Source organism: Athene noctua, chromosome 2 (genome assembly GCF_965140245.1).
Source record: "Athene noctua chromosome 2, bAthNoc1.hap1.1, whole genome shotgun sequence".
Taxonomy (NCBI): Eukaryota; Metazoa; Chordata; class Aves; order Strigiformes; family Strigidae; genus Athene; species Athene noctua.
In genome coordinates, this window is record NC_134038.1 from 68,306,042 (window position 1) to 68,333,536 (window position 27,495).

At 37.6% G+C, this 27,495-nt stretch overlaps 1 protein-coding gene across 4 annotated transcripts in view; it reads right to left on the reverse strand.

Moving 5' to 3' along the window:
- GABBR2 (gamma-aminobutyric acid type B receptor subunit 2) overlaps positions 1 to 27,495 on the reverse strand; it is a 483,193-nt gene that overhangs the window by 164,945 nt on the left and 290,753 nt on the right. For all 4 annotated transcript variants that reach the window (XM_074899378.1, XM_074899381.1, XM_074899379.1 and 1 more), the window contains 3 exons: positions 6,338 to 6,418; positions 2,469 to 2,619; positions 1,849 to 1,981 (listed from right to left, as the gene is read on the reverse strand). In XM_074899378.1, coding sequence (XP_074755479.1) covers positions 1,849 to 1,981; positions 2,469 to 2,619; positions 6,338 to 6,418 — 365 coding nt within the window. The remainder of the gene's footprint in view (positions 1 to 1,848; positions 1,982 to 2,468; positions 2,620 to 6,337; positions 6,419 to 27,495) is intronic.

Consider the following 27,495-nt stretch of genomic DNA (forward strand, 5'->3'; position numbering starts at 1 on the left):
TATGCAAGTACTGATTACATTTTGAGAAACAAATTAGAGAAAAAATCAGATAGGAGAAATATTCTAGCTCAGAGGCATGGTATTTTGGATGTTGGTTCATTTTTCAGACCTAAGACTGAGTTCTTTCACATTTAAAGGAGGACTTAAATTTAGTTTTATATAGCTAAATCTGGATAGAAACCTGTTCCTTAGAACAGCTCCATGCTGATAAGTACCTCTGGTTCCCACTTTCTTTCCTTCTGTTCAGCAGTGCTCTGCTGCTTCAAGAGGAGGGTTGTAGCCTAGTCATACAACAGCCTACAGTCTGGCAGTGAAGTCAGGAGCTCTGAATACAAATGCCTCAAGGCTGAGCAGACATCAGGACCTAAAATTTGAACCTCCTGCCACTAGATTCTTCTGAAATGGAGGGTGAGAAAAGAATGGGGATTGACATCAACAACTGGCTTCCTAATGACACTTCTGCTCCATTAGAAGCTGTTTCACAAAAAAAGGCATAAATGTTGGATAAAAAATGGATGCTGGTATCTTCCACTACCTATTGGCCCCTATGTATTCAGAGAGTTATATACTAGTTTGGTAGAGGTGGACAGGATTGTCCTTTTGAAGTTTTTGAGGCACATCTTTCTACTAACTGTATAGAGAATTTGCACACTAACTGTAGGAAGACTGAATATTCTCCTCTTCTCCTTTCTTTTGCTGCTAACATTTAGGTGTCTAAAATACAGCTGTGTCCAGGTCCAACTAAGGAAGCTAAGACTTTGCACAGAAAATCCTGTAAGTTCACCTATACGTTCTAGTGCATCTTGGCATGTACTAAAGAGTCTGCAGTGTTTTGAAATGGTATAACTGAACAAGTCACATGATCTTTCACTTCTATAATGGTTCTAGTCATTATGGAGGATTTCAGTTGAAATATTGGGATGTATCTGCACTAACTAGGTTTAGGCATCCAACTTTCATGCTTTGAATTATTATCTGGAAGTAGAGTTTTTCTCTCTTCAATGATGATATCAGAAATTCAGACTGCTAAAAAAAGGTGCTGTGAACTGCAACTTTCTAGAGACTTGAAGAAGGATCAAAAACATAGGGAGGATAACTCCTGAGTAAGTCTGATATTCTTAGACAATGGGCCAAGCATTGTATTAGGATTTTTTGAGGACAAAATATTTGATAAATTAAAATGCTGGGTTTTATTGGTTTTGGAAGGAATACCCTTGTGAAGTGACATTCTTCCCCTTTCTTTGAAATGGCCTCTGTAAGTCAGATTGCATATTACAGTGAGCAATTAAGACATTACAACCTTCTAGGTGGACATATTTAATTTGGTTTCAGAGCTGCTTGTTTTGATTCAACTAGAATATATTCCACGTGGACCTAGGCTTGTGTGAGTTTATAGTGTAGCCTGGAAGTAGTAGGAGAAGTCTTTGGAGATTCAATAAAAAAGACTGAGTAAAAGACCTGGACAAACAGCAGTCATGAAGTCTAAAAGAATATGGAATCTATAAAGAAAACACAGCAGCTTCACAGATATTATTAGCTGTCATGCTATGAACACAACCTTTAATAAATCATCTTCATATATATAACTGCAAAACAAGAAAGTACATCTACTCTTTTAGTCTGAGGGCCAAATCCCAATGCATCTGAAGCTTTCACTACTAATACTACTACTAATAATATTGATTTGTGCATGTTTCAGAATTTGGTCTCAGAAAATATCCCAGGAAAGAACTAAGAGAATCAGTGACAAAATGCAAAGAGACATCCAACTACTGAACTCTACTGTTTGCATTTCTTACAGAGCTTCCTGCAAGACTATCTTCAACTAGAATATTTGGAATTACTTACTGTGCAGAGTGTCTCAAATGTCTTTTCGGAGACAAAGGATCCATCAAGACCAAAAAGAAAAATAGATGCATAAGAAAGCATCCCTCCAAGGATAATAAGGTTGTTCATGTAGGGACTGGACATCTTTATTAGTCTATGGACAAAAAGCAATAGTGCATTAAAGAGGAAAATATAACTGCTAAGCTATTAGAGCAACAAAGAAGAACTTTTTGTAACCAGGCAAAGGGATAGCCCTTCTTGTAGAACTCCATTAAATCTATAGGCATGCACACTATTTGCTGTTTTATAAAGTCTAGCATTGTTTCAGGTTTTCAAACGTTTAGTAAAAAGATCTCCCATTATACTGATGGATTAATTAGCTAGGGTTAATGTTAATAGCAGACAGTCAAACATAAATTAAAAAAATTACACTTCCCAGACAGTATAAACGAACCTGTCTTAACAGATAGACAATCTGTTTCAATGTAAATATATTACACAGTGATTTCAATTAAATAGTTCTAAAAAATCATATTTCCATTTTTAACATTTTCCTTTTATATATATATATGAGATAGACTCTACAAACATGGAATTTAAATATGAAAAAAGTAGTGATAGAAGTAACATGAGTGTCTTACTTCTGATTTCTGTTTTTGATGTTGAAGAACAAGAAAGCACTGGCCATTATCATTCCTAGGATGGTGAGGGCAGAAAGGATACTGTAGAGAGGCAGGGAGATCTTGCGTAGCTCCTCTTGTATAATTGTTTTGTCTTTTGGAGGCTCAAGTCCTAGAATTACAAGAAGAAAAAAAGGCTAAATCTCAGTCAGATGTAAAATTTCTGTAAGAAAATTAGCCTGTCCTTAGTACTATACCTCGATTTAGCATATTTAGTAACTGTGAACCAAAGCAGTAGCTGATGAAATCATTGACTTTGACAGACGTATGTTAGTCACATTGATTGACAAGAAAGTTTGTATTTCTGGAGCAGGTAAACATCTTCTTTGGAAGAAAAACCACAAGTAAACTCTAATGCAGAACCCCGTAAAATAAATGCTAACTATCCTCATTTTAAAGTGTAAACAAACACTAAAATGCATACTATGACTGTAATTTTTACCATGAGGTTTTGCTTTCCTGAAACAAGTGACAAAGCAACGAGTAGAAAACAGCATTGTTTCTCTGCATACTGTCATTATGACTGGGGCAAATTCAAATGGCCTGTGTAGATACCTACCACAGCTGGAGACCAGCCTTGGTGTGGCACCACTGGAGTCCTGGGCTGTGTGCAGGGTGGGGGAAGCCCTAGGGGGCAGGAAAGGCAGGGCTGTTGGTGCCCTCAGGACTCTACAGAATGGAACAATATGGAAAAATAGATAGCAAAGGTTTTATAGGGACAGACCCACTTTGCAAACCCCTGCAGATGTGGACTTGAATGTCTGAACTGAAAAACTATTTAAAGCCATTTACTTGATTGACAGTCAGCTCCCACTAATTAAAGGCTTCTCCGTTTAATGAGAAGAATTACTTTCCGACAACTGGAATAAAGCTCTGAATCCCCTACTTCTCACACTGCATTTTACCTGCTTACTAACTTTTTTCTTCATGCAGAAGATTGGCAAAAGGCCTTTTGCATCACTGTCTTCCTTCAGAAAGGGATTTGTGTGCCTTGCAGTGCCTGAGCCTGTCCTTTCACATCAGATCTCAGTGGGGCAGCAAGGACAACCACACCAGGCTGAGCAGCTTCATTTCACAAAATGGCTCCACAGGCAGATCTCTGTGGATCTGCTGATCACAGAGCTGTAAGTAAATAACTAGCAGCTGCCATAGCTAAATTTCATGCCCACTCTTCTGTTTTGCACCTAGAAGAATATTCAAGGATTTATACAATAAAATAGCTTTATCTCTATCAGCTAGGCTGAACAATTCAGACCATGGAAACTTGCTATCCTTTGGTCTTTATGCCCAAAATTTCTGAAAAAAAATTTCCTTTTAGGTGATCACAATAAAGTGGCAGTCAAGGAACCATTTGATGATTTGATACTGGAGAAAAGTACTCAAGATTTTCCCCGTTTCTCTTTCCCACCTCAGAGCATGTGTTTACAGTACACTTCACAAAATTAGGCAACAAGTAACAAGCCAAAAATACAATAAAGTACATGTCTGAATTAAAAGACCTAATATCGATGAAAAAAAAACTCACCCTGATGTATCTAAAATATACAAAGTATATTAATGATTATTGATTTTAGTATGATGTATTTATTAAATATAAACAACCAATGATTCTATAAGATATATTTTCTTATTTGTACACTGGTCATTCAATTCAATTGCTTCTAATATCATGAATTATGGTATCTCTTGAGTACAATTTTATACAATGGCTTAAACAGGGCTATATTTACTCCTCTTCATTTCAATAATTAAAGTTACAAAGTTTTTTTTATATTGCCTGGAAGATGTAACAACACTGTTCTCCACATCAAATACATGACTGCCTGAAATGCTGGGGTTTCAACTCCAAGCCCCAAATTAAGGTTGATGTATGGGTGATTCCCACAGCCCTTCACAAAGGGGGGGTGAGTTTGCCTTTAAGCTTCCCTCCAGGGTGCAGCAGCCTTGCAGACAGAGCCATTGGGTAAATGAGCCCCAGGTGTCTGCATTGAGTAAACAAGGGTCAGGTGTCCCACCCAGGGATAAAAGCTGGGACCACTTGCAGGCAGGGGCAGTGTCTGTCTGTGAGGTGGATGTGCTTTGCAGAGTTTCTTGTTGGGGAAGGACCTCCTGCCTCTCTGGACTGGGCTCCAGTCAGGTCTGGCCTTTGTAAGTGTGGGCTATGTAGAGATTCAGTATGTGGCTTCCTTGGTCTTATATGTCTGGCTTGTTGACGTGGTGGTCTCCCATCCCTTCTATGGGAGACTGCATTTCACCACTTATTCCACCCATTGTTGGTCACGTGGTGTTGTTGTTGGGGTCAGTGGGATTGATGTCGATTATGTATAATCTGACTGACTTGTTTTTACCCCCAGTGCTCACCCATGTACTGACCCTTTTGTATCAAATACAATTTGGTCACTGGTTCATCTTTATGCTGGCTGTGTCTAAGCTAAGCCTGATAATTGGCAAAACACTGCCTCAATGAAAAGTTAAGGTGGCTAAATGGAGGTTTACTGTGAGTCACATAATGCATCTTAAGACAAATATAAGACAGGCTATCTGTGGAAGGAATACCAGATGTGGTCAGAACAAGAACTAGAAGTCTGATGCTGAAAAAAGTCTGAACAGAGAGTTTTTCTCATTGTCTACTGTCCATAGTCATGGAGCTATGAACAAAACCTCTCTCCTGTTAGTTGTTTCATCCTGTATATATTGTCTGGAAATTAATAGTACTGAATCAGTATTCAACTACATCATCAGCTCCTCCTTGCAGCAAAAATAATCTGATGGGTCCCAGACTTTGGCAACTGGGACAGATTCTGCACTCTTCATTTCTAAAGCATCATCTCCAGACAGATGTGAGAAGTGCATGTAGATGTGTTCTTTTAAGTGCAGAAAGGGATACCAAAAGGAAAGATGGAAAGCTCCAGCAGATGCAGAAGTTGTCATGGGTTAGGTAACTGCAGTGAAACTCCAGTCATGCTCATGCAAACCTTGGGTATTGGGACACTGTAGTAGAGCATGGGATACAGAAACTTGATGCTCACCCACCACTCCCAGGGGAAACCACACAGATCTCACAAAGCTGACTTTACATTGCGTTATGGAATTGCACCATAGCAGAGTTTGAGATTTAAATGTTTATTAGCTTTAAAAATAAGGTATATGTCTGTAGTCAACAGGAGAGACCCTTAAAACTAATTTCAGCTGACACCTGTCTGCCATGATCATATGCTCAGAAAGCTATGGGTATGACTGCACTCCAACTACTGTGAAGGCAGAGGAAGTTCCCATGTTAACTTTGAAGCAGCATGGAACAAAAAACACTGAGAAGATACAGCAACACAGGCTATATGCCTGCTGTGGACCTTGGTGGTGCTGCTTAAAGCTAGCCTTGGTATTTTGAAATATTTTTTAACTGCCTGAGAGACATCTCCCAAGGAAAAACAACTACTGCAGTGTTGTGTGTGCAAACACAGCACATGAGCATTCTTCAAGTGAGATGAACTGGGGAAATGGGGATAGAATTAGAACATTATTGATCAATGACATATCTGCAGCTTGTTGAAATATCAAAGAATATTTATGCACACAAATAAATTTGACTTTATTGTCCTGGTCTTTGGAATGAAAAACAAGTATACAATATCAAAACATTGTGTTTTTCTGTTCAGAGTTCTCCTTTTTATTTTTAAGCACAGCTCAGTTCCCTTCTCTTTCTCTTTATACAGTGTCATAGCTTTTTGATATTAAAAATCCTGAAACAGTTCTGTAACAGCTTGCAATCTTACAAAGTACATACAGCTATCCATGTCATTCCTGTACCTCTTTCCAGTTTTCTCTCTTACCTTGGAACCTTATGCTGTTGTTGCTTATTTCCAGTGTGTCAGCCACAGCATTGTACTCTCCCACCTTGACTTCCTTTCTTTCTGCAGAGAAACAAACAAGAGTGATTGTTTATGGCAGTTCACATGCTCTCAGTTATTTAACTCATCTTGCCTTCTTTTTTGACAGTATGTCAAAAGGAAAAGAAATGTGCCTGAAGTGTGTGAATTATTAAAGCAGAATGCCAGACAGCTAACATCATTAAAAGAAATATTTCTTATTCTTTAAAGAAGCATGAAGCATTTTTAAGAACTCATTTACATAATCAGGAAATTGTTGTTATTGGGCACAGACATCTCCAGCTGAAAGATCACACACTTGCTTACTGGCTCACACCACACAGGACATTTTGCTGGGAGAACAGACATGGCTAAAACACACATTCCACTCTCATTTAAACAACTAGGACATCTTGCTTAGTGAAATATTTCCCAGGGGAGTTGCAGTGGCAGGATCCAGCCAGTATGGAGTAGACTGGCTAGTTAATAGATATGCTGGGAATCTAATCTCTTGTTCTGACTGGGAATTAACAACTCATTAGTACCCTGACTGCAAAACATACTATGTTATATAATTAAAGTCAATGTGCACTTGAGCTAAAATTTTACTCTTACTCTCATCTCCTATTTTGGGGCTATCGTCACATATATGGCTTTCTTGTACCTCATCGAGTAGAGTAACACAGATATAGAAACTTAATTTGTTCAGCTGCCTTGGCCACTGCAGCTGGAACACATTTGTCCCACCCTTCTGGTATCATCTGGTGTAAATTAATTTCTGCTACTTCTGTTGGGGTTTTGGTATGGCTTAGAAATGCAGGAACTTAGTAAATGATCACTTTTACACTAAAACTTTTACGTTTTGATCAGAGACTTATAAACCACAGTCACATTGGCAAAAGTTTATTTTGATGAGCTGGCTCAGCAGAGCCAAAAATTTCCTTTCAGGCCTCTATGTCTGGGCATGCACAACCCAATTTACATTTAAATTCTGAGCTCATGACCCTATTTGTGACACTGATTTTGGAAGCTGATGATCTTGAACTAGATGGCAAATTTGAAAAGACTGTATTTCACCCAACAGCTCCACATTAACCTTTTCTCCTTTCTCACTTGAAGTGATTGTGCCTGTTCGGCTCTGCTGAAAGGAGCAGCTAGCTCCATTTTTGTAAAATCTCCAGGCTGATTAATACTAATCTGAGAGCTCACAGGAGGCAAAAGTTTTCCTTACATAAATTACACTTCTTATTATTAAAATTGTTTATGCAAAACAGTAGACTGGGCTGCAAATCTGGCAGAGATACCTACGCATTTACTATACCTCCATCAAAAGCTGGAGTATGCAGTTCTGAAAATTCATTTGCCTTTCACGTGAGCATGATCCACTTGTGGGGCCTTAAGACTAGTTTGGAATAGGAGTGCAACCCCCTGGTATCCAGCTGCAGTTTCACAAAACCCATCCACGCAGCAGTACGTATTCTTAAGAGTAAATATAAGTTTATACTTTCTGTCACCAGTTGAAAATCCTCTGTGAAATAGTCTGAAACAATAAAATCTTCCCAGTGGTCTTCTAAAAGCTAAAATGGTTACTGCTAAAAACTGAACCAACTCACTTCCATCTGTATTTGTAGCATGACAGCTATTACCTGTAGATCTGAAACATCAAAACACAACCTAGAGAGAAGAGAGACAAACACCAGAATACATACCAACATACAATTTGCACATTAGATGCTAGGTAGTCCACAGTATCTGTTTATACCAAATAGGGAGGACATGCACCTTAGTGTTGATCTACCCACAACTTTACAGCAAGAGGCTAAAACCTGATATCTCTGATGAACAACAAAAAGAAAAGGTAATTGCTCCACAAACGTTTCTGTGTGGAGCACTTACTGGGACTAGATTAGATGTGAGAAGCACATAATAGGTGGGGAAGCATACACAAAAGAGAGAGTAAATCTGTGGTCTAACTGATTATGGTACCGCTATTGAGAAACTTATTCTATGATTGCTTCATGTGACATACAATGCCATTCCTTTTCAACATTTATAAATTCTTACATGGCCTCCTTTACAGATGAAGTAACACTGAGAATGTGCCTATGATGGGAACTGGAATGTAGTGCAATGTAGATGAGGTAACATACAACTAGCTAGCTTGGGTACCAGGAACTAGCCCTTGTAGGAACGGAGCTTGCTAGAGCTATTCAGAGAACCAAACTTCCATGGCAGACTGAGCTGAAGACAGAGACTTTTTTTTTTTTTTTTACTTAGCAACTCAGGAGTGTTGGAAAAAAAGCATTTAGTACATAGAAGCCACATTATCAATGCCTCCTCCTCTACAAATGGGAAAAGACAGTTCATAGAGCACATGCTAAGGTTTATTGAAGTCAAGAAAAGCCATAAAGTTATCTGATATCTTAAAGTAGTTACAGTTGTGGAAAGTAGTCTATGAGGGAAATAAACCATATTTTTTTTGAGAGGAAGTATATACTATCCATTTCACAGTATCATTACAGGGCTGCTGAGAGGGAGACACAGTCTTTGTGCTCTTTTGTACTCCCAGCAAGGAGTACAACTGCAGCTGTTGGTTTTTCAGTTCCCCAAGCACAAGTGCTGATCAGTGACAAAGTCACCTCCAAATATTAACTAAAGGAAGCAAGGAGGCAGCACTATGGCTCTCTGCTCTCTTGCATAGGCCAACATTGCTAAGGATGGGACTGCAGGCTCTACTTTTCTATATGACATTTCCTTGAGTTCTCTTCAGAAATTCTGAATTATTCAAGTATACTGTTTGTATAATGTAGCTGATATCTATCAAAATCTCTTTGTGTTCAACAAAATGACAGGAGAAAGCAGAACTCCTTCAAATAAGCATACCAACAAAGTGCTTTGCACAATATTCAGAATATGATGTCGGCTTCTTTCTGCAGTGCTTTCATTATTTTTAACTTGATCTTTCCATTCTCATGATATAGAGATTGTATTGAAACCACCCTGCTCAGGTTAAAATGTAGCAGAAAAATATGAGGGAGAATATACTTGTTTCATAAGATAATGTTTGTCAATACCATGACAGGAGCTGTGGGATTTTAGAACTTGAATCTGCAGCAGTTCTTTCACACAGGAACAGAAAAGTATGAAAACTAACCAAACCAGAGAAAACTGGCCCAGAAATATGTGACTGAAAATTATACCTAACAATTATAAACAACTAATCCTTATCATTAATTTATTGTGACAGAGTAGATTACTTATATGGCCAAGATTAAAGTCTTCTGCCAACAAAGAACTGAATTACTCTTAAAGGTGAATTAAAATGTTTCCTTCTACATGTTTTATTACAGAATTTTATAGCCCACTTTAAGTAACTCCAGACAACATGATGCACTACCATTTAATTAATTGGGTCACATTTCACAAAGCTAATAAAATAGATGTTTTTAAACTGCACATCAGGTAGTTTAGTATATGTTCATGTTAAATAAAAGCAAAAATAATCCTGCAACTGACATCAGCTGAGTAAAACAAACTTACCAAAATGCACAACAGTATTATGTTTGCCAGTATGACTGTTATCCACTTACACTGAAAATTTCCAGATGAGGCTATTCTTAGTTTCAGTTTATTTCATTATATAATTTCCATTTCCACAATTTTATAAGTATACTTATACACACCTCATGAAGATAGTTTCTACTGAGAGATATTTAAGGATGAGCAAAAGCACTTGCAAGGTGTAAGAGATGGGACAGATGGATTTCCTTTGTTTCCTTCTATGTAGGCAATGTTGGCTAGCTCCTAAGGATGCTAAGACTTTGTCTATATCTAAAGCTTGTAGCACCTTCAAGTACGTCAGTCTGACTGAAATGGTACAGATAACCCTAGTGGTGATTCAGTTAAGCCAATATAAAAATGTTTACCAGTATAATTTATGTTTATAATAGTAAAGACACTCTGAAATAATGAAGTATCCTACAAAGTTACAAAAACCTTGTGAATATGAATGCATTCATGAACTCCTACATGTCTAGTTGGTTATGTCAATATAAGTAACTATGTCTAGGCCACCAGAACAAAGACAAATTAACAGATCTGCCCTAACTTTACAGCGGTGCCCAAACCACATGGCTGTAAATGAAAATTAAGGACCTCAAGGCTCTAAATAGTTGACCGTAGCTTGACACCATTAATACTTTGTTATGTCACTGCAGCCCTTTATAAAGTTAGAATTTTATGCAAACTGCAAAGGTAGACATGTGCAAGTGATGAGTATTCACTTTCCAACAAATATAAAGTAAATTTTAAAGTACATTTAATAAACTTACTATGGACTCTTCTCCAGACAAGCTAAGGGTCACTGAGGTTTCTCATCTAAAGGACACTTAAAGCTATTCTCAACTTAGAAGCAACAGAAAAAAGACATAACCTATAGCTGAAAGCATACACAACATCTAGGTCTTAGTTTGTCCTGAAGAAACATCCCTGCATAAGGTGCTGACTCCACATCTCCTTCTCCTTTAAAAGTTTTTCAATTTTTTTTTTAATACAGATTCCTCTTGCTTCTCTGTTCAGGAAATTATCACTGTGCCCCCTGAAGACCTTCCTCTAACATGAGTTTACCACTTTTTGTCACCTGCCCCTCTTGCTTAACCACTGTAATTCAGTGGGAGTGGTTAGATGCTTAGCACACTAGAAAATCTTCCTGTGATATGCATCACTTAGCAGCCTATCTCAGGATCCAGTATTATTAAACCTTGTTGTCCTACAACAGAAACATTTAGCTCTCACAGTTGTTCCTCATCCAATGCCTCACAGCCTGACAGGACAGCTGGCAGCTATGGGGAATATTTACTCATCAGATCTCAGAAGAATTCTGGAAAATGCCTAAGTGGCTGCCAACAAGTGAAAATGGGTATGGACCATACACACCTGAAATGTTTAAAGATCCTTAGGAAGAAACTGACATATTTGGAAATATTTTAATTTCAAATCTCAAATCAATATCCTAGATACGAATCAAAAATGATGCAACTCCACAAGTGCTCACACTTTCAAAGACACATCTAACCTATCTGAAAGTTCACCACTATTGGCAACTCACTGACAGGTTCAGTCCAAAGACAGGGCACAGGGTGCACAGACACATTATATTATGGTGTCTTGCCTTTCTCCAGTTTGGCTTCTGGTCACATTCCCTTCTAAAGAGTGAGTGTTTTTCTTTAGCATTTTAAACTGTCAGTCATCTAGCAATCATTTGTCACTGACAGGTCTTAGCTCTTCTTTCTTATTCCCTCTACTGGTTACAACGAAGGCTCCTGAAGAGCTAATGTGCCACACTGAGTGACAGCAATCCTGTGACTAAAGGTATTAAGAGAACCTAGGAAAGAAGATGGGTTGAACACAAGCTGTGAAAAACCTAAACTGGAGACTGAAAACTGATGGCAAGTCCAAGAACACTTCCCATATTTCAGTAAGTCCTGTGCAAATTGTCTGCAAAGTCTCTTCTAACCTGTCTTACTCTTGTCTCACTCATTTTGAAATCTGTTTCACGAAATAATGATCTATCACAAAAGGTGGAAATGCTGTTTTAAATGCCTTTACATTACTGAATTCAAGCAAATGTCATGAAAGCTAATTTTCTTCAGAATAACTACAGAAACATTTCATGTTGTGGATCCTGTAGAAGCTCTTAGCAAATGAATGTAATCTTAACTTTCATAATATATCCTTGTCAAACAGGACTGGGAAGCTTTTCAGTTATCCTTATCACATATCAGCAATAACCAATACACGTTGAAAGCTTCCAATTAAAAAAATAAATCACAATAGAACCTTATAAATAATGAATGAGCAAAGTATTTTTCATTAATTTCCATCCACTTGTAGGCAACCATTTCTTTGTTTAAAGAGAGAAATGCTGAGATTAAGAATCACAGTTCAAATAAGTAAGAAAATGTCTGGTCAGATAGAATATTATTCTTCAGCAGAAGCTGCCAGAAAAGAAAGAAACAAGGAAAAAAATGTTACCTTTGCAAGGATTTGAATTATCAATACCAACAGTTTTTATACTTGTAATTAGAATTAAAAATCTGTTTTGCCAAAATAAATATTACCTTCATCTTCACCTAATTCCTTTCCTTCCTAAACTATTTCCTTAATTTGAAGTTCCTGTCTAGTGTTTTATTTCTGAAATCCTGGATTCCAGTGCACACAACATAGAGGAAATCCTGAATTATGAAAGCACTATATATAGCAAGTGATAATTACTCTTCAGGGACAGTTCTCAAGTGCTTATCTTTCATTCATCCATAAAGCAAAACAGAGAGAAAGGTTAAACCAGACAAAGGCCAAACTGTGTATGTCAGCCTTAGAGTCAGGATAAAAGCTAAGAAGTCTTAACCCTGAGCTTATTTCACTATGTTAGTAATGGTATTATGCGACAGGACATGGAAGCAAGTAAGCAGCACATAAAATTTCATTAAGTACCCTGAACTCATAAAAAATCTAGTCGTTTTATAGCCCAAGAAGATTTTTCCATAAAAAGTTCAAGCATCTGCATTTTTAAAAGCTTGTTTTTATCTTCCTGATTTCACATCCCTCTCCTATTTTGCTTGTTAGACTGGCTTCTAGCTCTGCATAGAAGTTTAGTTATATAGGTCATGTGGTTTAATACCTAAATATCTTAGAGATTTATACATTATCAAAATACAGTATCAGAGCTATACAATGAAATAAAAAAATAATGACTTTGAGTTTAAAACAATTACTTCTTAAAATCTGAATTGTTAACACCATCATTATACCTTTCATTCAGGAAACTGAGAAAGGTGTGAACAAATATACAATAATGGAGGCAGATTATCCACGAAGTATAATGACAGGTGTGATGAAACAAGCGTACAGATCTTACATTAATTCATCTAAAAAGACGTTCCTGTTTCTTAGGATGCTTAATAAATACCTTGATAGTTTGAAATAATATATATAATATATAATTGAATGCAATATAATTAAAATTGTATAAGAGATCACACTTTTTTTTTTGTTTTAATATTTCTAGCATAAAATCTTAACTGAGAATCATAGCCAAACTGTGTAATCACTGAAAAATACGTCAGTAATTTGAATTACTTTTAACTTCATTAAGGAATTTAACAGATACAAACAAATATTCAAACAGGTAAGGTAGGATTATAATTTAGGATACATGTGTGTGCAGTAACGGCAACATCTTAAACACGTTAAGGTTTTTCGTATTCTATTGTTCATGCTCTTTTATGATTTGATTGCCTTTTCAAAGAATGAAAATCCTCATCAGTCTGAGAGTTTATCTGCCAAAGTAAATTATTCTTTGAAGTCATACACTACCTCGGTTTAAGTAAGTATACATGTGGTTTATAATATTAATATTTATCTAAATATAACATGGTCTACAAACAAAACCTGATATTTATTTCACTTATCACTTGGAATCACCTCTTCCTAGCAGAGTCCAAAGACAGTGTGCTTTTCTTGACTCAGAATTTACAGTGGGAAATAGCAGTGCATATGTAAAACTACAGGCAGCCAACATGAGAAGGAATTTTCTCAATTATTAAATAATAACATGACTTTATTAATTGTTGTGTGCCTTTAAGTACCTTTACCCTCATACACTAGTCCATTTCTTGCAGTAGGTGTGCTAGGAGATCAACCTGTGTAGACACACAGGCTTGGGCTGGCTTCCCAGGAGACCTCCCAGGAGTTTCCCAGGTTTGAAGGGCCATTCAGGCAGTGGCATGTTTGGACACGGATGCCACTGATCTGCAGAGTAGTCCCCCTGGCAGCATCCCAGGGCCCAGCAGCAGCTCCGTCTGTCAGAGTCTCTCCAAGAGAGGGACAACTGAAATCAGGACTGTGCAGGAGGTGGAGGTGCCAGTGAGAAAGGCTGTGGCCACCTTTTGTTGCCTCTTGAGCTTAATTTCAGAGTGCTGAAATGTCAGAGACTGTGAGACACAATTCAAGACATTCCATGCTATCTCAAAGATAAGGGACAGCAGACCATAGAATGGCAGAGTATCCATTTTGACAGTCTATGAGACTTCCAAAGAAACCAAAGATGATAGAGTAGTTGTGTTTCCAGATCTCTTATACAAGGGTAATAAAGGCAATTATTATCTCTCTGCTGCTCTGGAAACTGAGTCTGAGTAGGCACAGTAGCACTACCAGAAGAGTCTGTCAAAAGAAAGATTTGAATCATTATCAAATTACCAGATAATGTTTTTTTTTAGTTAACCCAAAAGTTACTCATGACCTTAAGTCAAATTCACCAAGCAATGTCATTTAGGGAAGAAATGACTGGGAGTAGCACTGCTGTCAGTCTTTTTGGACTCACCAGGTTAAAGTTCATCTGTAGCTGAAAAATGCGAGACACCCAAGACAGTAGCCTAATCCTGACTTCCATATGCTGTCTCAGCATTTAAGCTTTCCATTCAAACCTGACAGAAGATGTGACTGGCCGCCACCAGGGGATCTCCTGACAGGAAGGACAGCCCTGGGGAACTGGCTGACCCTGACTCTAGCCCAGCTGCACACTCTGGTTGAATCAGACAGATCAGAGTGACCTTTACATCCTGCAGTATGTTTAATATTCTAGTACTTCATTCGATCTGATGCCCAGAAGAAATCTTTCACGACACTTACCTAAACACATTACTCATCTAACCAAAATTTTAAATTCAATTCAACATGGAGTGTCACTTATTTTTTGCAGATGAGAAGAGAAATAAAAAACCTCCAAATCAGTTACTTAGAAAATCTTGGATGGGTACCTCTTTTCCCAGAGAGGCTTTTCTGTCAGTGCGGTGACACACAGCACAACCATTGACAGTAGCCCTGGTCTGTGGACAGCTTCAGCTGACCTGAATGGTGCTGCCAAGTGTCTGCCACTGTTTTCAGTGACTGCTCAGACACACAGAACAAGCTCATGATGCAGTCCTCCTTTTGAGGGTTGGGTGGCCCTTCCTAATTTTACAATAACCAAACTTAAATGCATAACATGACAGAAATAAAAACATCCCCCACCACAGAAGATGAGTGGTTGGCCAGAAGACGGGAACAGAGAACTATGCCAGCTATTGCATGGATGTGACGAAGTGTCCGAGTGCCTCACAACAAGGTTGTTTTCCCTCCACTTAGCAAGGCATGCCTGCTCTCTGGTAATCTCACAGAACACGGGGATGAAACAAAGGCTCAGTTGTCGCACATTTGGATGCATACCTACGATTATATGATTAGGGCCTTCCCTCGACATCTGTCAGGTTTGTGCTTCCCCTCTCCTGGGAGGGGAGGGCTCAGCCTATGCTGAGCAGCCTTGCAGCAGGCTGTGCCTGGTCTGCTCTTGATGAGTGGTCACAAATCGAGATGCTCTGCCTTCTTCCTTACATACTGCATTCTTAAACTTTTTCAGAGTTAAGAGTGCATTATTTAGAGGCTGAAGTTTCACAATTACCCTGCCTGAGATGGGAGGCCGGAGCAGCAGCTGTTGTGTGTATTATGAGTGTTGGATCTGAACTACTCACTATGTCCTTGAATATCCACTCTTGCCATTACACCAGGTGGCCTGTGAAAACACTGTAGCACATAAAGAGTTTTGAGTATCTGTCATGATTCAGGGTCAAACTCAAAGTCAGAATTCCTGACTGCCCTCATCCTAAAATAGAAAATAAGGTAGCTGAGGCAGCGTTGAACACATTTATACAAAGCTTCAAACTCTATGCTCTTTTCTTTCTTGCAATTTGTATGGTAACTTCCAGGGCTTTTTCCTGTACAAGAAATCCAGTTTTACTCACCCAGGCTGGTTTATTTCAGGTATTTTATTCAGGAAGGGTAGGGGAAGCATTCCCCCCAAAAATCTAGAGCAACAAAGAGCTCACTTGTGTAATAACCTGCATCTACAAGCAACCCCTTGCTGAGATATAGGAGAGACTATAAAGGCTCCCAAGCAGTGATACTCCCCTAGATCCTCCAGCTTCCACCGCTGAGGTGAAGAGAGCTGTCACTTAAAGAGCCATCGAAAGCCACAGACATTGAGTCTTTCAAGCTGTAGCCCTCCTCTGACAAGCAGCTCCCCATGCAGAAGCCTGTCTCAGGGTTTAGAGGCCCGTGGGAACACAGATTGTATTTCCCTGTCCTCAGGGAGGTACGCTCGCTGCTGCTACATTTAGGGACCGCACACCAGGGAGTGAGAAAACAAGAAATGTTACACAACCCCAGGACGCCCATCTAAACCAAGTATCGCATGATTCATAGGGTGAGAAAAGTGTGTTCGGGAGTGCTACTTTCAGTGTTTTTACAAGCAGATGTGGCTGCTCGGAAATTCCTTTTCAAAGTCTGTTTCTTGACTGTCTTTTTAACCCCCAAGAGAGATTAAACCTGAGAGGTTTGGAAAGTCTGGGGTACCCACCAGGAGGAGGGGTGCTGTGAAACCATAAGCACACATGTGAGGAAGCTAAAGTCTGGGGACTGCCCGAGGGGTGCAGGTGTGGAGGTGAGACGTGAAATCTCTGCGTGAAATACTGGCAGCTAGAAAAAATGCCCATGCCCTACTCAGTTATTACAGGCTTTAAGAGACAGGTCCAGCAGATGGATCTACTCACAGGAGACTGCTGATCTACAAAAGAAGTGGTGGGTTTCCAAAAAGCAGTATTTGAAATGTCCTGTGTACTAGCCCAGACCACTAGGCCCCTAGTGATATTTCCTCACTTTACGAATTTCTATTTGACACGCTTTTTTGGGGGGGATGTAAATGTATGTGAATTGTATGTTAGGATAAGGCCAAAACCAGTTTTGAAATGTAAGATGATAGTAACAGTCAAATCAGACTTTAACCCATCCTGATACACATTTTTCATGTTGGTAGAACTGTTTGGCTTCCTTTATTACCAGTACATGCATTCTAGTCTTCAAAATTTATCACCACTACTATTTCTTTGGGTTTGGTTTTTGGTTTTTTTTGTGTTTTTTTTTCTTTTTTTTGTTGTTGTTGTTTGTTTTGTTTGGTTTTGTGTGTTTTTTTTTTTTTTCTTTTGAATTGTAATGGTCTCAAAATTTACAGGAAAAACCCCAATAATATTTGCTCATTCAGGAAACTATTTTGGTTTGGTTAGATTATTTTTTTTTTTTTAAACCAGTAAGAACCTGTAAACTGATCTTGTATTTGAGGAAAGAAACACGGTCCAGCTGGAACCTGTTAAAAATCAAAGTTCCTGAGAAATAACTCCATTTTCCTGCTACTTCAGTGAAACTCCACTTGTTTTAACCTGTTTTGAGTAATCTCTTTGTACTACTAATCCACTGGAAAAAACAGAAAAGAGGAAAAAGAATCAACAGTAATCTCCTTTTAGTACTAATTAGGAACAACACGTATTCTATTACAAGCAAAGAAAGTAGTGTAGAAGACTGATTAAGATACAAAGAAGAGTTTTAAAGTAATAATCCCTGATTTTTTCTTTATTGATTGCTTAAAAATTTTCCTAAAATATGGTATTCTTCAGTGTTGCATTGGTTAATTTTAAATTCTGATTTATTTTTCCTTTTGTTTCTTCATCTGGAGTTTGAATAGATATAGAAAATAAGCCTGCATTAAGAGAAAAAACCCTCCTATGGAAAGCTACAGCCATTAAATTATAATTACTCTAAATAATAAAGGTTTAATAATTAATATAGAGCAGTTATGTAATATACCTGACAGACATCTCTGGAATAAAGTTGCCTGGCAAAACACAGCCAGAGCACACAAGCATTTATGCATAAGCATAGCTTTGTTTTTGTGTATAACATTAAATACACTCATCTAAGAGTTTCTAGAATCAAAACTGTTATTTTAGGTACTGAGAGCAAGCAGTCTGAAAAAATACTTGTAGTTTGAAAGAATCTATTCTGCCCAGAAATTGATAGCATACAGAAATTATGATTTTAGTTTAAACATTAACCTGTTACAAGAGGACATACAAGATTTATGCCTGTAGGAATGAAATATAACATAAGGCAAAAATCCTTGAAAAGCTGATTAAAACTAGAAAAGCAGAAGTATGCATTTTTTCTCATGTATCACTGTACTGCAGTATGACAGTTAAGAACAGCAGAGACTTAACAATTGACTGGGCCTAAAAAAACTGCATTAAATAGCATGTGTAGATGCACAGAACTCTGGAAAACCAATGTACAAAACTAATGTCATCAGTTTTTCATTACAACTGGAATCAAAACTTGAAAAATTCTGTTCTTTCAAATATGAGGGACATTTGTCTCTGTGTTCTAGCATAATGTTTTACCTTTTGTCTGAGATAATATTAAAATTGTACATGCATGATGAGTAAAGAAAGCTAAGGTTTGTTCGGATTATGAAAGCAAGAGGAATTCTGGAAGTAGGAAATGACAAAAACAGTTTCAAGAAATAAATATTTCAAAAAGTTTTCCCCTGGAACTGTCAGCAAAATATTACTATAAGCTATATAAAAAAGCCAATTGTCCCATGAACTTCAATTGTGACAAGTTCAAAAGTCAAAACCACAGTGATTAAACTGCAAGAAGGGGATTTAAATATTACTTGAAGGAAGTGAGTATGTATCTCAGTGCATAAGCGTGTAAGAAATTGCTACCAATCCCTCACTACTTACAGCATGCAATGGAAATTTAAATTATAGAATGTTTTGGGAAGGAAAAAATAATTAATAGAGCAGAATCATCATCTATGTCAGGTGTTTTATATAGTTTGCAGAACTATGAAAAGCAAAAACTTTACATATTTGACCATAAATCTTCAACCCTCCAAATTTTCATAACCTCAGTACAAAATGGTATTAGAAAAAGACTAGCTAAACTTAAGTACAGTTTTTGTCCCTTCACCTTCTTGTACACAACTGATTCTGAAGTAGCCTTTACAGATTAGTGGGAGCTAGCAATGCAAGTCAAATGCTCTTACTAACTGCTTTTTAGTATAATGTGAAAATGTTGTCTTGCTTTTCTGTTTTTTGGGTAGGTACAGAAAAATCTAGCACAAATCTCTTGTTTCTACAATTAAATAACTTTTATTTAAAGAAGAGCAATGGGATGTAAGACAATAAAGGTCAAAACTCATGAGCATGCAGCAGCTAGAAACATGAAACATACCCTAGAAAATCAGACAAACTTCTTGTGTGAAACCAGTGCCTGGATCCTCGCTTCTATATTTGGAAACCTGGGGCCCCCAAATTCTGGCTACAGTCCTTTCCTTATACCTGATGCCCTCCCCACCTCAACTGTGTTACTGTCTCAGCATCTAGCAGCTCCTGACTTTCTGAGAGGAAGGGAGATGTGCTGATCTTGGTCCTGGAAGGACCAGGACTAGAAAAGAGAGGGCACAACAAAGTGGCCAGGATTTATGGCACATGTTGCATGCCACAACATGTGCTAAGACAGGATTTGCCTGTGCCAAAAGCCCACCCTGCTTAAATCACTTTTTCATTCAGTTAGACCATGTTACTCCTTATTGCACCAGTAGCATGTGTAAACACGGAGGGAAACACAGCTGCTGAACAGAACAGTGCTGGTGTGGCATCGAACCCAACAGTGCTCATGTGGCATCCTCCTCTGCTCTGGCCTTGCTGCAAGAGGAGTCCCTGGCTCCTCTTCAATCGTGCCATTCACGGGAGAGCACTGCTGCTTGGCAGCGCCCCTGTTTCCCATGTACGGCACCAACACTGAACTGTAGCTTGCTTTGCCTCTGCTGAATAACTTCTGGCACAGAACAGGGGATATATTCCTAGAAATGGAAGTTTCTTTCTTCAATGGAAAATATTGTATAACTTCTATATCCTCTCCCAGGAGAGAGACTGTTTCTGCAGATGCTTATCATACCTGAGTTGTAGAGGATAAGTGTTACAATTCATATAACCAGGGTGAAAGAGAGTCTCACTTCTGCAACTGGTATTGAGACCTTGTCAACCTGCTGCATCACCCGAGTTATTTCTTTCCTGTATAGTGTGTCCCCAGTCATTCTGGCACATTTTAAAGTTGCTGTTTTATTCAAAGACAGCATGTTGTGAGTTTTCTGGTATTTATTCTGTGCATATATGGGAGGGATGGTGGAGCTACCATGAAAATTTTACAGACTTTTCTGGACTAGCCATTAACAACACAGCCCTTTCCAGTTCATGCTCCTACTCTCAAAATACTGAATATCTTCACGGCTTTGACACGACCCTCCACACCCAGTATATCAGAAATACCATTTTTATATGGCAATATATCGCAACTGTCCCTAATAAAGCCAACAAAAAACTTAACCTGTGCCAAAATTTCTTTTTTCATGGTTTGTTTTTAAATTTCAGCAGGGTTATAGAGATGAAAAATATTTTTGCAAGACCAGAAGGACAGACAACGAGACCACAGAGAGACCAGAGAGCAGGCTAATACGCTACAGCTGCGGGACACACACAGCTCAACTGTCAGGTAGGGCAACCGGTGACCAAAAGGCACAAGTGGCAGGAGGTGCAGAGAGATGGTGGGAGGACAAGGACACCGCCTTGCCATGCTTCATTACAAAAAGTTATAGTAGCTAATCTTGGAGAGACCAAAGCCCAGAGAAACAGCCATCTAGATCCATTATCCTTGTATACCCTCAAAATAAATATTATTTACAGGCCTTTTTACCTATCATTAAGTCCTTAATCTTCTCATATGTGGAGAGTCTTAAGTTCTTCAAAGCTAATCAACTCTTTGGGGCATATCACTACCATTTTGAAGTTTTCCAGAAAAGGTCCAAAGAGTTACAGGTGTCATTCAACCAGGTCCAGTTCAAAAGAAGCAATTCACCAACCAAAACAGTGTACCTACTCAGTTCGTGATTTTTTGTTTATAAATCTGTCCTATTAAGTTTCCTGATTTTACTTATAAAGATGAAGTAACGAACAAACAGACAGAAAATATAAACTCATACTACATTTTGATAATGTATAAAATCATTATGATTTTTTAAACTCAGGGCATGATGTTCTCGGATGTACTGTTTGTATTTCCTACAGTCAGACCTTCCATATCTTAGAAGGTTTTTAGGGAAAATGCTGTAAAACTTATATGGCTGAAAGAAAAGCTTCATTCACCTGAAAGCAAACTAAATTCATCTTATGATCTCACTTGTACATTGTCTGTTACCTTCAATAGTTAATATTGGTTTTGTGAAAACCTGCCCACTGATTTTAGTAAGAGAAATCGAGTAAGTCTGGTTTTGAAGTGGTCCAATTTCCTGCTCCTATTTTCTTAATAAAAGCCTCCTTCTTTACACCCCATCCAAACCTTTCATTGAGCTTAAACACAAAATTACCTGCTATCTGAAACCAATAATAGGCTTCTTAATTATCTAAATCCCCTTCACTTAAAACAAATGATAATAATTTATTCTATACCTTGACCTAGCACAGAGTGTAATTTAATAATCAAGAGAACACTATACACATAATTTGGTGAAAAATCCATTTGAAGAATCTCGAATTTCTTTGCTTCTTGCATGAAACATTTTCTAGATTCATTTTCTTAGAATCTCTGTATGACTAATTTAGTTCTATATCGGAAAGAAAACATGCCTCTTGAAGATGAAGTTGTACAGAATTATCACAACTAATTTTTGCTGAGAGCATGCCAACTCAGATGATATTTTTCTAAAATTATATTACTATAGCTTTTATAGCAATCACAAATAAAAGAAAGAGTTTTAAAGGCAGTTTTAAAAAGGACTGTCTCCAAATCAAGTTACAATTTTTCTCAGTATTTCATCTTTGGTGGAAATAAATTGTGAGTTAATGAAATCAACTTACAGTTCTCATTACTGTATGAATTATAATTTTTTTTCTCTTACTAAAAATAAATAAATCTTGCAACTTTATTTGATTGACAAGCAAAACCAAAAAGTGCAAAATATAACTTTTAAAGTATTTAGATCTCTTTCCCAGGTATTAAACAGGATCACTACATTTAGTAAAATTTAGTAAATTTTAACAAATATTTAAAAAAGGAAAAATAATGCAGAAAAAAAAAAAAGGATATAAAATGATACAGTTATAGCCAAACACAGTGAATTTTTTTTTTTTTTTTTTTCTGCAGAGCTGTGATCATCAAAATATTCTGTGTTGATAACAAATTTGATAATACAGGAATAGCTCCATCTGTATTCAGGCCACTAGATACCAAACTGGATTACTGCACTGAACAGCAGGCATCACAAGGGGACAAAGTCAGCCACAGCTGTCCACCAAGTCTAAGACAACAAGCAATCAGAGAGGTGCCTCAGGAAGCCCCAAAAAAGCCCACAAAGTCTTCAAAACCCAGGTATGACACTAACAATTTCTGTGCTCTTAGAGTTCATTTCGGCACTGAACTCAGCCTGAGGTGATACATCCCACAAGACTGCTCAGACGAGACAGTCTTCTGCTGAAAACACATAAACTACCACACACAACAAAGTCTCACCATTTCACAGGCTGTTGAGTCCCTAATCCAACTACACTGTTCAGGTACAACTGGGCTTTGGCATAATAAATACACGTTCAAAATAATTTCTCATACCATTATCTATTACAAAACTAACGTGGTCAATTTTTCAAAATAAATACTTATTCCCAACCACCTTTAAAGTCAGTCTAAAGACTGAAGCCTCATCTTAACAAAAGTCCTTTTCACCTGTGGATGGATCTCACCATTCAGATTTCACCATGGAAAGGGTAAGAAGTACAAAAGAGTCTGGCATTATCAATCTTGTTGAAAGCCTCCTGGTTTATGGATGGTGTAACTGTTTGGATTTTATCATGATTTGCCTGTACAAGAAAACTTCATGTACCCAAACAATATAAGTTAGGATGATAAAGCCTCTTTTTTTCACTTGTCCTGCTAGCACAAGTCATTCAAGGGTGATATCCGTATTAATACTTCTATGAGGAACTAGTTTTTGGATTTGCTTCATTCTCCAAATTACTGTGTTGGGAAGGAATCTAAAGTTATTTTAATCTTAATTTAATCTTAATTGGCATTACAAAAAAATATAGTTTGGGCTTTCTCAGCAAGGAATTTGAGTTCTCAAATTTACACACTTAATTTTGTTTGATTTACTCTTCAGCAGCACCAAAGTATTTTTGTGAGATCTAAAGCCAGTAAATAATGTGTCTGAACTTGGTTATTTAATATTTATTATATGAGAAATGACTGCAGATTTCAAACCTACAGAACAGGCAACTGAACAGTACTTGATTTAGCTCATTATTATTATGGTAGTTAATTCCTCCCTTTCATACACTGCTTATTAACTAGAAGATTTCGTCCGTTCTATCTGTCCAGACTTCAGTGAGTATGGTGTAGACTTCAATATCTCAATTACCTTTTCCAGGCTCCTTGTCAAGATGTTGAAGAAAATAGGCACTTCTTATAGAGCATGATTTGCTTGGTCTACTGTGGACACATACCTAAGGAGAAGATTGAGCTTCATTCTGGAATGGCCTGTATCTTCCTTTAAGGTAGACCAAGACAACTTACCCAGGTGCAAATATCTAGGTAAGTTTTTTGACTTTTCATGGATATCATAGATGAGACAGACTTAATCTTCCGAGATAATCATCTTACAAAAAAAAGATGAATGAAAACAAACACAGATCTAATAAATGATTACCTTCGTACACAGAGATTTATTGTACATAGTAGCATAGCTTTGAAAAGAGTTAAAGAACAAATGTTTGGAAGAAATGTTTGTAAATGTAAAAAGGCCACTGGAAAATACCTGCTCACAAAAAAGAATCCTCCTGTCAGTTAAATCTATACAAATAGAACTGAGCAAACAAACAACAAGTGAGTTCAGCAAAGATGACTGCTGTTGCACTGATATGTTTGGGCTTAGGCTATTTCTTGAAATATCCCACTGTTTTAACTAGTTTAAGCTAATTGTTTAGCTTTTCTTGGTAATTAAAAACTTCAAAGGTCTATGACTTCTGAAGGACAAGTTACGGAATTTCCACTTCTGTTTCCAGTTGTGTTGGCTAGGAGATTCAATGACGGGGCTTATCATAAATCTAGGCACCAAGGTCAAACACAGATATGGGCACAATTAACAAATATATCCTAGAACCTACCCAATTTTTTTTTTTTTTTAAATTAAATTTTTAAATTTTAAATTTAAAAAAAATTGTTTAAATTTTTTTTTTTTTTTTTTTTTTTTGACAAGAAATAGAAATTTCTGTTAACCTCACGTAAGGTCTCTTGCATCGTTTGTCAGATGGTAGGTTTGATTGCGCAAGATGCTGGAAGTCCTGAATGCCTCGTCAATTTAACTCTCAGGATCTACCCAGAACTTTGTTGGATCATGAACAGAGTTTACAACAGTACAACTACACTGTCTTCATAAAGCACTGCTTAATTAAAGTATTTATATACACAGCAGTAATTCATCATACCATAAGCTACTGCTGATTAAAACCAGTAAGCTGGTTTTAAAACCTTGTGCACTCATTATAATCAACAGTAAGGAAGGATTCCTAAAGGCTTGACCCACTTCCAATGCAATTTGACCCAATTCAGTGTGATGCAGCTCCATTTATATTTTATCAGTTGATTGGGTTTTATCCAACAGATCGACTATTGATTTCTACAGAAAGCACAATTTATGGAATCATTCCAGATGAAAAGGAGAAACATCTATTGTTCAGTTTTGTTTGTCCTTGGCCACTCCATCAGGATTAATTATCTAACATCATCTTCAGTAGAAAAAAAAGGCTAGCCTGTTCTGAAAAATAAAATGTGGATGGCACAACCTTCCTGGGAACTTGTTCCACTGCTTGACTCTTACGTAGTTATCCAACAATTTGGCTGACATTTAATCTAAGTATTCCCTTACATCTTTATCTAGCCTCATAATTATGGACTAGAGGCAAAAATCCTTTCCTTGACAATGGCAGCTAAATTGCAGTATAGGAAGGGAAACCTACCATGTGTACAAGCCAGGAAGCTTTCCTCCTGTTTTAGACCTTTATGAGGTAATAGGTGGCAATTTCTTGAAAAGCAGTTCACAAAACTCATGAGGATCAGATGAGGGCAATTCCCAGCAAACTCATATCATCTGAGAAAACGGAATACCCAGGAGAATATTCTAGTCAAAGCACAAAGGAGTTTATCAATATTTCAGGGACTGATTGCTACTGACCCTCTACGAAGACTGGAAAAGCCACACATAATGGTGACAGAGGGCATAGTGTATGTTGTTTCTGATGGATCTGAGACAACAGTGAATGTACATCACTATTTTTTATACAGAATTTAACCAATTGTAAAGTTATGAGCATTTTTTCCAAAGGAAGAATGGAACCTAGTTTTCAAGGTTTAGTTTTCTAGCAGTCCTCTGCTTTGGGAGAATACCAACAAATATGAATATAAAAGGATTGACAGAGGGAAAATTCCTGTAGTTTGTATTTTCTTTCTGCCCATCTTGTGCAGCCTTCCTGTTTCTATATTAGTCAAGAAACTATTTGTAAATGCTAAGTGGCAAACCATTTGACTAAATTAGAGTAACATTATGAAACATTTGAACTCTGTGTTTCCATCTCCTTCATGAGAACAAGGACAGAAATTCACTAGCGACTAAAAGCCACTTTATGACCTAATCTTTCACCTAGTTAAAATTGGGTCTGTCAGCATAGGGTATTCCAGTTTCTTTATCTGGACCTTGAAGGAGCCTACCTCAGCTGCTCGTAACTTTTCAATTGCTAGAGTTTTTCAGCATTAGTTATTCTATACTTAAGAATAGAAGGAATAAAAATACTTGTGAGCTTTTTTTACCTTTGATCCTGTAATTGCTGACTTTTGAGTGCTTGGTTTAGAACATGCAAATGTCACATTTCACTCCCTTACTCCCGTGTCTCCCTTTTTTGCTTGTTTTTAATAATAGTTGTGAAGCCAAGAAGATGAAAGGAAAGCAAGAAAACGGAACATACCTAGTCTTAAATAAAGCATTTCATAATATTTCTCCCTAAATTTATCCAAAACTATGAGAATATAAATGCTACCTGGAATAAATACTGCTCGAATAAGTGTAAATTACAGACAGTCATGCATGAAATTAATTATACTGTAATGAAGATTACTGCTGGGCTACTTTTATGCCTATTCTTTTAGTCTATATATTAGTGAGCTGGTGAAAGCACAAAACAACAGATACTGCTAGGGCCTAGAAATCATCTCTTCTCTCACCATCCTTTGTATCCGCAGCCTGTAGTTATCTGGAGTTCAGGAGAAGCATTGCAAATTCTGGGGTTCAAACAAGCATAGTTTTATTGCATACCAAGAGCCCATAGTTGGCAGCAGCCCCTAGGATGAGTGCACCTTTCCCCTGGTGCCCATGCCTAGCTATGGCAGAACTATTTGAGCAGAGAAGGCCGCACATAATTAATTCCTCAAATCTGTCATGAAAGGGGCAGTGCACATTTCTGCTGGTCTCTGCTGCCCGGCACAAGGAGGTACATATGCAGATTGTGAAGGCTCAAAGTTATTCTTCTAGTACATCTGTTGATGCCTGACAGGATACGAAAGCCTGCCAGGGACGCTAGCTGAATTGCTTTGTATGGGTGCATCTGTAGGCAGAAAAAAGAGCCTTTTCTTCCAACATGTCTGACCATGCAACAGCAGCCAAGGTTTTGCTAAATGGGAGAGCCCCAGGCCAATTACTGCAAAGAAATTGAACCTGACAGATCATTTAAGATAAACTTTTATTCCCTTTAGGATCTCAAGTTAAGAAAGTCTCAATGCAAAATCCCATAAGGCAGAGCTGAGGGACTTTGCAATGTCCCTACCTAGATGATTTTTCTTTTTTAATTCAGTAAAAGAGCAAGAAAACATTATTGTTACTCTGGCAAGGTCTCCTTTGTCAATCACAACAAATGTCTAAGGTGGGAAAAGCTTGGAAAAATGCTTATATGCTCAAGTCTTCAGCTGTGAAGCCAAAGGAGATGCATTTATCTGACTACATCCTACAAAACAGTTAGGTTTCAGATTTGCTCAATTTGGGGAGAATCCATTTTGGGTAGCATTTTCAAAATGCCTGAGCGATTTAGAAATATAAGTCTTAT